Consider the following 13134-nt stretch of genomic DNA (forward strand, 5'->3'; position numbering starts at 1 on the left):
CGCAGGAAGCAAGAGTTCACAGTACAAATAAAGTAAAAAATATGAAAATTGTTAAATTGTATTTATATCACATGAAAATATGTTTTGCCATTTGAACATGCATTGCATTCATCATCCATCAAAAGCATAATAGGTGGACGTAAAATGTAAATTGTAGTCATGTTTTAGTAAATAAATGAAAATGTTTTATTAAATCTTCTCCCTCTACATGTATATGCTGAAACCCCAACTTCATTGTATGTCTGGAGTACTCTGCTACAGATATTGATATGGCCTTGGAATTCCTGGCACCAATATCTTGTAACTATTGATATTGATAACAGGCAAAAATCATTGAGATTCTCAATTACCAGGATGGATGAACTATGTAAACATGTAATTAAGTTTGTATGGAACCCTCAGTGTGCGAGTCCTATTAGCAATTGGCCGATTTTTGCATGGGAGAAGCTAATTGTATTTTGCTCTGTCTAAGCATATAAGTACTAAGTTCTACTTCATATGAAATCTGGTTAAATTTAAGGTCTGATGATATTGGCTTCATCGGCAGTAATAAAAGATTCCCATACACGTTACTTTTAGTTTATAGAATTTTTCATACCCTGTTACCAGTAAGGCAATTCAAAGAACTTGGTTTTATGTATGTAGGATGTGTACTGCTGTTTAAAACTGATCTTTCTGGACCTTGCTGTTCAACTCTGTTAACTATTTGCAACTGGGCCTGCTACATGAGACACAGTTTCTTCTTGCTTGGCTGCACTAAATATAGTGAAGTCCAACCTTCTTACTTCTCCAGCACTGCTGGTAAATATGGCTGTACCTTACAAAAAATAAGTAATTGTACTTAAACTGCCAGTTAGATAATTTTTCTGAGCTCCCATTTGTACCGACAATGATGTCAGAGTCCACTAATCCTCAACTTGGAAATGCATTCAAGAAATTTAACAACACACACCTAAACGTGAAAGTTGCTTTTGTAGAACAGTCACACAGAAGCATTGTGTACTCACTTGATTGTGATTGAGGTCCTCTTCCTGAATGAATGTGGAAGTGTGGGCTTCACATATGGAATGCATCTGAAAGAAAGGAACATTACTTAAGTATCACTTAGAACGGTATATGAAGAGAAATTGGTATTAAATCCTTCAAAAGGGAGGTTTATTATTATCACACGTTTTGACTTGTGACAGTGTTTCATGAACTTGTCATAATTATTGGGAGATACAAGAAAATAAATTCATCAAAGAACAGACAGGAGTGGAGGATGTTGTTATGATTGTAATGAAAGTGAGTGGAGGCAGGTGGGACAGGTAGCTAATTGAATGGATTGATAAGTGGAGCAATGCTGTTTTTTTACTGGATTCAAAGGAATGGATGAACTCTGAGATGATGACCAAGCAGAAGACATGTAGATGTCAGTAGAAAACCTGTAGACTCTAATGCATTGAGGAATCTAAGAGTAGACCTATATACATCAATAGGTTTCAATTGGTGGCTGATGATGATGATGATAATGTGGAGAGAAGAAGACATACTGAGAGCAAATGAAACTGTTTTTTGCCAGTCAACACTGACATAAATTCTACGCACATGAGCCATGTAATCTTCTGTACTATTGTATATCTGTTATTGTAATTATGTTGCAAATGCAGTATGTTGATGATTACTTTTAAGTTCGAGTATCCACCTGCAAACACTGTTGTTACTTAAATCTAAGTTATTGTTCCAGTCAGGCTCAAAGCTTTAAACCAGTTACATGGTTTGAAAGCCTAGCTAACTGCCAAAACAGACTTTAGTGACTTTGAGTGCAGTGCAACCAGTAATGAGAGAAAAAAAAGTTGTTTCTTTAGAACATACTCTTGCCAGTAAAATTATAAGAGTAACTGCTCATTTCATTATCCACTGTGTTCTGTAGACTGTGTTTAATAATATGATGTAACACAATTTGTTCATCAGACACAAGCTCTCCGAGGTGATGCAGAAATTTGTAATATTTTTATTTAAACTTGTAAAATGCTACATTGTAGAGAAATCAGTCAGAATTCTTATAACATTGAAGAGGTAACTGAGTAAAGACTGAATGAATACCAAATATGTTTTTTAAAGATAGTGGAGGGGGGAGTTGCAACTGGAAAGAGTTTAAATGTGCAGCTGTCGGCGTCATCACATATAGCTCGACAGAAATGAAAGAAGCAAAGGAAACATATTTTCTAAATGAATTTCTTGAATGAAGAAACCTTTGTTGTAGTAAGCATGACAGACTTTATCTGCAGATAAAAATTTAATATGTGGCCTCGATACTACTTATCAATCTATAAAATTCCTTTATGATGTACAAAGAGTAAATTGCATCGAGAAAGTTGGAACAGCATTTTTATTAGGTTTACTTGTTAGATGCTGGAGCTATTGTTTTTTGTTTATGATGAGCTATTATCTTATACTGTGGAGACTGCACAATCTTAAACATTTTCTTGAGGGTTTATCCACTGACAACCTTAGTAGTAAGACAGTGCCTGCTGCAGCAGTATTGTAGTAGCTATGTTAATTTTACAATGCTGTCTTTGACCTTTTAGTGTTTGAAAGATGGTGAAGCAGTTTCTGGTCCATAATGGAACTACCAGTGACTTCTATGAAAAAGTTCAATGTCTTCAGTGAGAATAGATGTTGAATATGAAGAACAAAGCATGGCTAGGAATGGCTACTCTGTGTGAGACGATGAGTGCTTTTGTTCCCTCTGCATATCTTCTCTGATAGACAGCCTGTGTACTGTGAAGCACTTGCTTTGTTCAGTTCGTGAATGCCACTTTCACTAACATTCAAGAAGTCATGACTGTATCAATTACATAATTAAGTTGTTACCCTAAATCTTTGAGAATTATTTTTGTATAACACTCTTGACTCTTTTTCAGTTGATGTAGCCATAATGTAGTGAAGACAGTGATTTTGTGTCCATACTTTAGCACCCGTTTACAGATATTCTAATTGTTGTTTGTTTTCTTTCTTAGTTAAGCAGTTGAGTGTATTTCAATGCTATTTTCATAATACTCTAATTATTGTAACTCACAGATTTCCAGTGGTTTATTTTATTTACTCAAATTGTAAGCATACACATAGGGTCCTACAAATTTACAATTGTAGTTAAGGAAATATATATTCTATGTTGCTGGTCATTCCCACATAGAAAGCGTCACAGTGTAGGCAGGTCAGTTGGTAAATCACATGGGTGCTTTCACACGTGGCTCTGCCTTTGATCGTGTACATCTTCCGGGTTACAGGACTGGAGTAGGTGGTGGTGGGAGGGTGCATAGGACAGGTTTTACACCGGGGGCAGTTACAAGGGTAGGAGCCAGAGGGTAGGGAAGGTGGTTTGGGGATTTCATAGGGATGAACCAAGAGGTTACGAAGGTTAGGTGGACGGCGGAAAGACACTCTTGGTGGAGTGGGGAGGATTTCATGAAGGATGGATCTCATTTCGGGGCAGAATTTTAGTGAGTCGTATCCCTGCTGGAGAGCCACATTCAGAGTCTGATCCAGTCCCAAGAAGTATCCTGTCACAAGTGGGGCACTTTAGGGGTTCTTCTGTGAGAGGTTCTGGGTTTGAGGGGATGAGGAAGTGGCTCTGGTTATTTGCTTCTGTACCAGGTCGGGAGGGTAGTTGCGGGATGCGAAAGCTGTTTTCAGGTTGTTGATTTAATGGTTCAGGGATTCAGGACTGGAGCAACAAACTGTCCATTCGCATGAATGGACACAGGCAGACAGTGTTTGTTGGTAATGAGGATCACCCTGTGGCTAAACATGCCTTGGCGCACGGCCAGCACATCTTGGCACAGTGTTACACCGTCCGGGTTATCTGGATACTTCCCACCAACACCAACCTATCCGAACTCCGGAGATGGGAACTTACCCTTCAGTATATTCTCTCTTCTCGATATCCGCCAGGCCTCAACCTCCGCTAATTGCAAGTTGCCCCCGCTCATACCTCACCTGTCTTTCAACAACTTCTTTGCCTCTGTACTTCCGCCTCGACTGCCATCTCTGCCCGAACTCTCTGCCTTTACAAATGTCTGCTTGTGTCTGTGTATGTGCGGATGGATATGTGTGTATGTGCGAGTGTACACCTGTCCTTTTTTCCCCCTAAGGGAAGTCTTTCCGCTCCCGGGATTGGAATGACTCCTTACCCTCTCCCTTAAAACCCACATCCTTTCGTCTTTCCCTCTCCTTCCCTCTTTCCTGAAGAAGCAACCATCGGTTGCGAAAGCTAGTAATTCTGTGTGTGTGTTTGTGTGTGTTGTTCATTGTGCCTGTCTGCCGGCGCTTTCCCGCTTGGTAAGTCTTGGAATCTTTGTTTTTAATATATTTTTCCCTTGTGGAAGTTTCTTTCTATTATATATATGGAGTATGTTCATGGAGTGGGTGTAATTCATTTTCTTTCTTCCAGCATTAGCAACCGGCGTGTGTCAGGAGGAGCAATGCCTACCATAGAGTACAATTGAACAACAGGAGTTGGTTTCAGGCATCCAGTAATTAGCCTTGCATTTTCCTTATGGGCTACATCTATTTTCTCCCTGTGATATATATGCTTTATGATATGATACTGTCTTACGTGACACAGGACCAAACCAATTTCACATGCAGTGTATCATCTCACTTTCATATTACATTTTATTAATGAGCGTTTCAGATTAAAAGCAGCCATTACTGAATTCCAAATGGTGTTTGAAACTTCATAATGGATGCCTGCCATCTGAAATTGATTATTAATAAATTGACACCCAAGTGAGACTGTATACTATGTACTATATTCTGACCTCTTGTGGTTGCTCCATGCCTTTATGATAAATATTACCAATTACCTCATCAGTCGTTGTTTTGCCTTATCCAGCTGCACTTCAGCTTCCAGTCATTTCCTTTACTTGTTGTCTCTACCATTCTGCATAGTGGCGCACATAAAACCGGACCGAACTGGATTGCGAATGTGCATGAGTAGCATTACTAGCTTGTCAATTTCTTTGCCACCTTCCAACAGCAGTAGCATGTGAGTAGTTCATACAGAAAGTAGTCATTATAAACCGTGTACTTCATTGTCATGCCGTACTCCATTGAAGAATGTGTGTTCATTGTAGAAGAATATGTGTGGTCTAAATCCATTAAAGTTGTTTGTGACACTTTTCATGAACAGTTTCCTGAAAGTAATAGTCCTGCAAAATCAACGATTCAGGATATAGTGAGAAAGTGGTGTTTGACAGGCAGTGTTGGTAATTCAAAGAGAAATAAGGCACCGACTGTATGTACACCTGAAGTTGTGGCAAATGTGACAGCACACATTGAAAAAGTCCCTACAAGTCAACATGACGCATCCTTCATGGCTAAAAAATGAAACCTTACCATGGGAGTGTTGTTCAGCAAATAAAAGAAACGAACAAGGGTAAGTGTACACATTACTGTGATTGGTTGCTTGAAAATGTCGCTGGGGGTCATCTTGATCTGTTCCTCCTTTTTTCGACAGATGAAGCTTGGTTTCATCTGTTGGGTTACGTTAATTCACAAAACACAAGACACTGGGCTACAGAGAATCCCCATGGCATACCAGAAAAGCCGTTACATGATTTAAAAACTGGTATATGGTGTGCTGTATCTGGTAACAGAATTATCAGGCCATTGTTCTTCAACGAAACTGTCAACACACATGTTTACTTGCAACTCTACAATGAACTTTCGGCTCTGTTAACTCCAAACAAAAAATGTTGTGCATATTTCCAGCAAGATGGGGCAACTTCTCATATGTCAGATTTGTCCTTAGCTCGTATACAAACTGATTTTACAGAAGATAGGACCATTAGTACAGGCTTGTGGCCACCCCATTCTCCTGTCTTGTCACCATGTGACTTTTACCTCTGGGGATTTCTAAATGTTAGAGTCTATTGCAACAATCCCAGAACATTTGACACATTAAAAAACAACGTATGTGAAGAAATTTTGAACATTCCTCGAAGAGTACTGAAAAGTGTTTTCCTTAACATGCTTCGATGTGCACAACTTTGCTGGGATGTTGGTGGAGAACATTTTGAACACAGACTTTAAATTCCTTTCTAAAATATGCTTATTAAACTAATAAAAATAAATATGTTACTTAAACTGTTAATTACATAGTTAATGCTGAAATTGTATAATAAAAATTTAAGAAAGTGATGATGTATATTGATTTTCTTCATTCGTATTCTTTCCAGTGCAGGGGCCGGTTTTATGTGCGCCAATCTGTATTTCACTGTTATTCCCAGTCTCAGTATTAGGGTTAGTGACAGAAAGGATGAGTTAATGTAATATTATTCTTCTGACATTTGTATTTACTTGTTTGTAGGTATTTAGTGTTGTGCGAGAACAAATTACAAGAGCGCTAGCTACTCAACCCAACAATTTTGAAATGTTTCGAGCAAAGCTGCAACTGCTGACGTATTCAGAAATAACAAACCTGTGGCAACAGGAACGCATGTCTCGTGAAGAGTGGGAGTCACATGCTCGGCCAATTGTTGAGCTTCGTGAACAAATTACTCCTGAAATTATGGAACTTATCCAACAGCAACGGCTTGGGTTTCTTGTTGATGGCACACGATTTACTAAATACTCCATGCGTGGACAGGTAAATATGAAATTGAAATGTTGAGCCTACTGTTAAATTTTATTACAGTTTGTGTCATTTGTGTCATAACATACTTTTGTAGAAAAATGCAGTTGTATTTTATGAATTCATGTTTGATGTACAGTCTGTCTTAGTGTGTCAGAAATTGATTTATAGTATGTGGATGATAGTAGAAATAAAAAGTGTGAAGATGGAGGGGCTGGCCAGTACTTACCTCAGCTCAGTACAGCCGATAGAAACACAAAAAACAACCGAAAATTTAAGCTCCTAGCTTTCGGAATAAATGTTCCTTCATCAGGGAGGAGAGAGGGGAAAGAAAGGGAAGAAGGGAAAGTGGATTTAGTTACTCACAACCCAGGTTATGAAGCAACAGGGAAAGGAAAACAGGGAAGGTAGCAAGGATGGAGGCATGGTTGTCAGAGGGAAGCCAAAGATATTCTACTGCAGGTACTGTGCCAGCTTCAAACCAAAGAGGATGCATACAGAAGTAAAGAGGTGTATAGTATAAAGATGTAGGATGGAAAGATGCATGAATGGCTAAAGAGGAAAGGGAAAGAGGAGAAGACTGAACAGTAAATGGGAGTGAGGTTGTTTAACATAGGTTTAGTCCAGGGGGATGGCGGGATGAAAGGATGTGCTGGAGTGCAAGTTCCCATCTCCGCAGTTCAGAGGGACTGGTGTTGGGTGGGAGAAGCCAAATGGCACATACAGTGTAGCAGGTTCCTAGGTCCCTAGAATTATGCTGGAGGGCATGCTCCGCTACTGGGTATTGGACATCTCCTAGGCAGACAGTTCTTCTGTGTCCGTTCATGCGCCCAGCCAGTTTAGTTGTTGTCATACCGATGTAAAAGGCTGTGCAGTGCAGGCATGTCAGCTGATAAATGACATGTGTAGTCTCACACGTGGCCCTGCCTTGAATTGTGTATGTTTTCCTTGTAGCGGGGCTGGAGTAGATGGTTGTGGGGGGATGCATGGGGCAGGTTTTGCAGCGGGGTCGGTTACAGGGGTAGGAACCGCTGGGTAGAGAAGGTAGTCTGGGAATATTGCAGGGTTTAACAAGGATGTTACGGAGGTTAGGGGGACGACGAAAGGCAACTCTGGGTGGTGTGGGGAGAATTTTGTCAAGGGATGATCTCATTTCAGGGGTTGACTTGATGAAGGAACATTTATTCCGAAAGCTAGGAGCTTAAATTTTCGGTTGTTTTTTGTGTTTCTATCGGCTGTACTGAGCTGAGGTAAGTACTGGCCAGCCCCTCTATCTCTTTGTTAGTAATTGTTTCACATCTTTATATGAGATTTTCCATTAATTAGTTAAAGTGTGAAGATGGTAATATTACAGAATAATATTTCATAAGTGCAGTAGACACTGAGAATTTACATTTACTTTTGTCATAAAAATCATTGATAATTTTTCCTGTAGAACTAACATCCCAGATATTCATAATAATTGTGACTGATTGTGGATTTTATTCAGTACCACCATTCATAATAATCTTTGAATTTCATCTTCTATCAGTATTTAGTATGTTACATAACTATGGGAAGAAATTGCTATAGTTTTGTTTGAGTTTGAAATATCTGTATTACATGAAACATCAAAACAAGATGTCACTAAATTTATTTAAAAGAATTGATTTAAAAGTGTTGTCACACACACACACACACACACACACACACACACACACACACACACACACACACACGCTTGGGTAAACCATACACATGAAGTGACAAAAATTTAAAATGCCATTATCCTTGTGGAAAAAGAGCAGTACTTCTATTAGCTGTAGGATATGAAATCTGTGTAACGACCTGTGACTGAACTTTAACAAATTGAGCTAAATACAATATCGTATTGTTTCACAAAACTGAAAGTTTGTTACTGTTTGTGATATATGGGGTTGGGTTGAATTATACACTGGTGGAAAAAAATCGCAACACCAAAAAATAATTAATGCAGTGAAATTAAATTTTGGGAATACGTTTTCGTCTAGATAAGATATTTAAGTGATTGACATTGTAAGACCACAGGTTAATGTAAGTGAGAGATAAGCCATCACAAATTTGAAATGCTGGTACTTAAATAATTGGTATAACTGCCAAACCGTGGAATGCACGCAAGCGAACGTGCATGCATTGTGTTGCACAGTTGCTGGATATCGGTTTGTGAGGTGGAGTTCCATGCCTGTTGCACTTGGTCAAAACAGGGGTGATAAATGCCGTTTTTTTTATGACACTAGAGTTGTCATCAGTGATGTCCCATATGTGCTCAATTGGAGACAGATTTGATGAGCAAGCAGACCAAGGCAAGATGCCGACACACTATAGAGCAAGTTGCATTACAACAGTGGTATGTGCATGAGCATTACCCTGTTGCAAAACACCCTCTGGATGGCTGTTCATGAATGAAAGCACAACAAATCAAATCACCAGATTGACATACAGTTTTGCAATCAGGGGGCTTGGGGTAACTGCGAAAGTGCTCCTGCTGTCATAAGAAATCACACCCCAGACGATAACTCCAGGTGTAGGTCCCAACAAGCAGACCTGTGGGTTGCAAGCCCTCCTCCTGACCAACATGTGGCCATCACTGGCAGCGAGGCAGTATCAGCTTTCATCAAAAACACAACAGAGCTCCACTCTGCCTTCCATTGAGCTTTCGATTGACACCACTGAAGTCGCGAATGCAGTGATCTGAGATCAGTGGAATGCATACTAAAGGGTGTGTGCAGAATGAGATTTTCACTCTGCAGCAGAGTGTGCGCTGATACGAAACTTCCTGGCGGATTAAAACGGTGAGCCGGACCGAGACTCGAACTTGAGACCTTTGCATTTCACTGGCAAGTCTGGCGAGTCTCGGTCTGGCACACAGTTTTAAACTGCCAGGAAATTTTAAAGGGTGTGTCGTTTGGAGCTGCCCTTGAAGTAACCAATTTGTAATAATTTACTGTGTTACTGTAGTGTCAACTGTTGCTCAAATTGATGCTGCAGATGCATTATGATGTGCCAGAACCATACACTGAACACAGTGGTCTTCCCTCTCGGTAATGCCACATACCCACCTGGAGCCTGGTCTTCTTGCAGCTGTACATGCTCGTGACTAATGCTGCGAACAATTGTACAGTGGCTACATTTCTGCCAAGTCTTTCTGCAGTATCGCAGAAAGAACATACAGCTTCTCTTAAGGTATTACATGACCTTGTTCAAACTCAGTGAGGTATTGATAATGCTTCTTTGTTGCCTTAAAGGCATTTTTTTTTACTAACATCAACTCATCGTGTCCAGTCTCAAAGGTAACTAACACTCCTGACTGTTCCAGCATGAATTTAAAGCAAACCTGATTTGCATCGTCATAGTGATGGAACTAGCGCCACTCTTATGCGGCTGATGCAAAATTTGAATAGACATCATCTTTCAGATGTAGAAACACACCTACCAACTTTTGTTTGTTACACAGCTCCTTTTTCGTGTTCCAGTTTTTTTCCATCAGTGTATTTCTATTCATTGACTGATTTACATAATATACTTTTGATGCAGCTGGTATCATCAGTACTCGTTTACAAACATAAACTACACTCTCTGGGAATTTAATAGCTGAATCTTGTAATTATATAAGAGAAAAAAATCAAATATTTTCTTTGATTTCTCAGTCAAAATTGTGCGCACTTCGTTCTATAAATATATGACATTTCTCATTACTCACTGAAGGGGAGTTTTCTGCCATTATCAAAGATGGTTCTCTGTAGGTATTATGAGACATGTGTTAACTACTACAGTATTGTCTGCCACCGCAGCTGAGTGGACAGTGTGCCGGCTTGTCATGCCGGGGGGCCTGGGTTCAATTCCTGGCTGGGTTGGAGATTTCCTCCGCTCAGGGACCGGGTGTTTGTGTAGTCTTCATCGTCATCATCATCATCATTTCATTTCATTTCATCCTCATCGACGCACAAGTTGCTGAAGTGGCCTCACCTCAAACGACTTGCACCAGGCAATCAGGTCTGTCTGCCGGGAGGCCCTCGCCACACGACATTTCATTTCATTGGCAAACCATCCAGCTTAAAACATATCCATTTGCTTGGATGTGTGAGTTGGAAGGTGCTATATTATATAGTGCTGTGGGATTATTGCTAACATATTGGGCAAGGCATGCCACCAACAAGCAATTAGTAAAATGTGTGACATGATCTCCTGGTAATCCTGGATTACTGCTGCTGAAAGGCAAGATTATGTTTGCCGAGCTATTATAGACAATGAAGTTATTTCAGCCACAACTGTCTTCACACTGTCTTAAGCTGTTACAGTAGCACAGTACCAGAACACTATATTTGTGACTGTATCCTTCAAAATATTAAATGTTTATGCCATAACTAGGAGGCATGAACAAAGTGTTTCACACTGCAAAACTGGGTTTAAACTAAAACTGAAGCTTCCATATGACGTAGATTAATGCAGATGGATGAAATTGAAACACTGTCAAAACATGGGAGATCGTTTTATTTATTTTAATATAAAACACTGATTGAAACACAATATAACCATAGTTTCAAACAATATAACTTCTAGAAAAGAGAATACAGTGTTTGCTCTGAGAGAATGTGTCACCACCACCACCACCATCACGAACAGACCGAGATACTGCATTATCCATTTGTAATGAAATGGAGTTTGTCCACATTTACCTCTTGCTTGTACTGTATTTTTCTCCAACTTCCACTTCCATCCCCTTTTCACACTGTCTTCCACAGCACTTCTCTCTCTCTCTCTCTCTCTCTCTCTCTCTCTCTCTCTCTTCAGCTATTTATTGAACACAACTTTTCTCCCATCCTCCTCATCTCCTTATTATTACAGGATATCCACTGTTCATTGCCTTAATATTTGAATCTCCGGTATTGAATTCTGATGCACTACGATTAGTTGTTATCTGTATCTTTTTCAGGCATGCTAACGGTACGAGAGGGCAAAGTGTAATGTTCTTGACCAGCTATTGCATATTACTGGGTACAGTAATGAATCCATAACTAGCGAGGAAAGCACTTTTCTCAAAAGAAAATCAAGTTACTTCTTTCGTCACTTCCTATTTATTTTAATTTTATGTTGAAGGTGTACTTGTGTACATTCATACCACAAATGTGATTTAAATTTTTAAATCTTACTTCTGTCATTCTTGTGCCCTTGGCAGGTTTGATTGCGGAGCTTCACATTGTCTACCAATGTCAATTTATACCCATACAAAAGTGAACAATTACTTTTCTTAATACTTCCATTAGATATTCATTTTATTGGTTTCTTAGTTTCTTCATATATGGGTGGTGCATGTCATAAGACTGGTAAATATTTCTCATTTGTTTACACTGAGTGTTAACGTGCTTGTATCGTACCATCCCACAGTTGTCAATTCATTTACGCAGTACGATATATCTGAATAAACTTCAAACAGTTATTATTTAGTGTTTAATACTGTAATGATGTTTGTTTATTTGTTTTAATTTTTTCCCTGACAACTGCTTCATGACTGGTCATTTTAGTATATAGGATGGCATAACATACTGTTCAGCAATTTCTATTCAGAATAAAATGAAGAAATTTCTATCTATATGCTACAAAACTTAATAAATTAAAAATTTAATTTCACTTTCATTTGCCTCTTCTTTTGCAGCGAATTAAGGACAAATTTTGGTATGTGAGACTGTCTCCAAATCATAAAGTGTTTCATTATGGAGACTGTGATGAAAAGAGTGTACCATCTCTAGAAGAACTTCCAAATAAACTAGCTGTTGTAGACATCAAAGCATTGGTTACAGGAAAAGAATGCCCCCACATGAAGGATGTGAGGTATGTCTGCTTGAAGATATCTTGTCAGCAATTTATTATGCTGATAACCACATTTCATATTGCACAAAGGGTTTGGAATTTAACTGGATTGTACTTCAGTCGTTTTTCATGCTTTTTGCTCATTCCAAATTGATGCATGTAATCTCAATACATTCGATCTAATGGGACTATGTTGTGAAAGAGATTACGAATTTCATGTTGCAAGAGGTTTAGTAAATAGACAAACAATGGAAACCCAGGATGGAATGTAACATTATGAAAAGGATGCTTGTTACTCATCATATAGCGGAGATACTGAGTTCCAAATAGCTAACAACAAAAAGACTGTCACAAAATGAGCTTTCTGCAAACAAGGCTTTGTCAAGCGCACACACACACACACACACACACACACACACACACACACACACACACACACACACACACACACTGAATTGTGTGTGTGTGTGTGTGTGTGTGTGTGTGTGTGTGTGTGTTCTTGACAAAGCCTTGTTTGCAGGAAGCTCATTTTGTGACAGTCTTTTTGTTGTTAGCTATTTGGAACTCAGTATCTCCAGTGTGTGTGATCTATTTTTGACAAAGGCCTTGTTGGCCAGGAGCTTATTTTGTGACAGTCGTTTTGTTGTGCCTATCTGGAATTCAGTATCTCCATTGAATGATGCTCAGAA

At 39.2% G+C, this 13134-nt stretch overlaps 1 protein-coding gene across 1 annotated transcript in view; it reads left to right on the forward strand.

Annotated features, from left to right (window-relative positions):
• The window catches only part of LOC126277878 (engulfment and cell motility protein 1), a 58023-nt gene that overhangs the window by 28515 nt on the left and 16374 nt on the right, over positions 1-13134 (forward strand). The window contains exons 4-5 of the mRNA XM_049977405.1: positions 6356-6634; positions 12291-12466. Coding sequence (XP_049833362.1) covers positions 6356-6634; positions 12291-12466 — 455 coding nt within the window. The remainder of the gene's footprint in view (positions 1-6355; positions 6635-12290; positions 12467-13134) is intronic.

This window comes from Schistocerca gregaria, chromosome 6 (assembly GCF_023897955.1).
Source record: "Schistocerca gregaria isolate iqSchGreg1 chromosome 6, iqSchGreg1.2, whole genome shotgun sequence".
NCBI classification, from domain to species: Eukaryota; Metazoa; Arthropoda; class Insecta; order Orthoptera; family Acrididae; genus Schistocerca; species Schistocerca gregaria.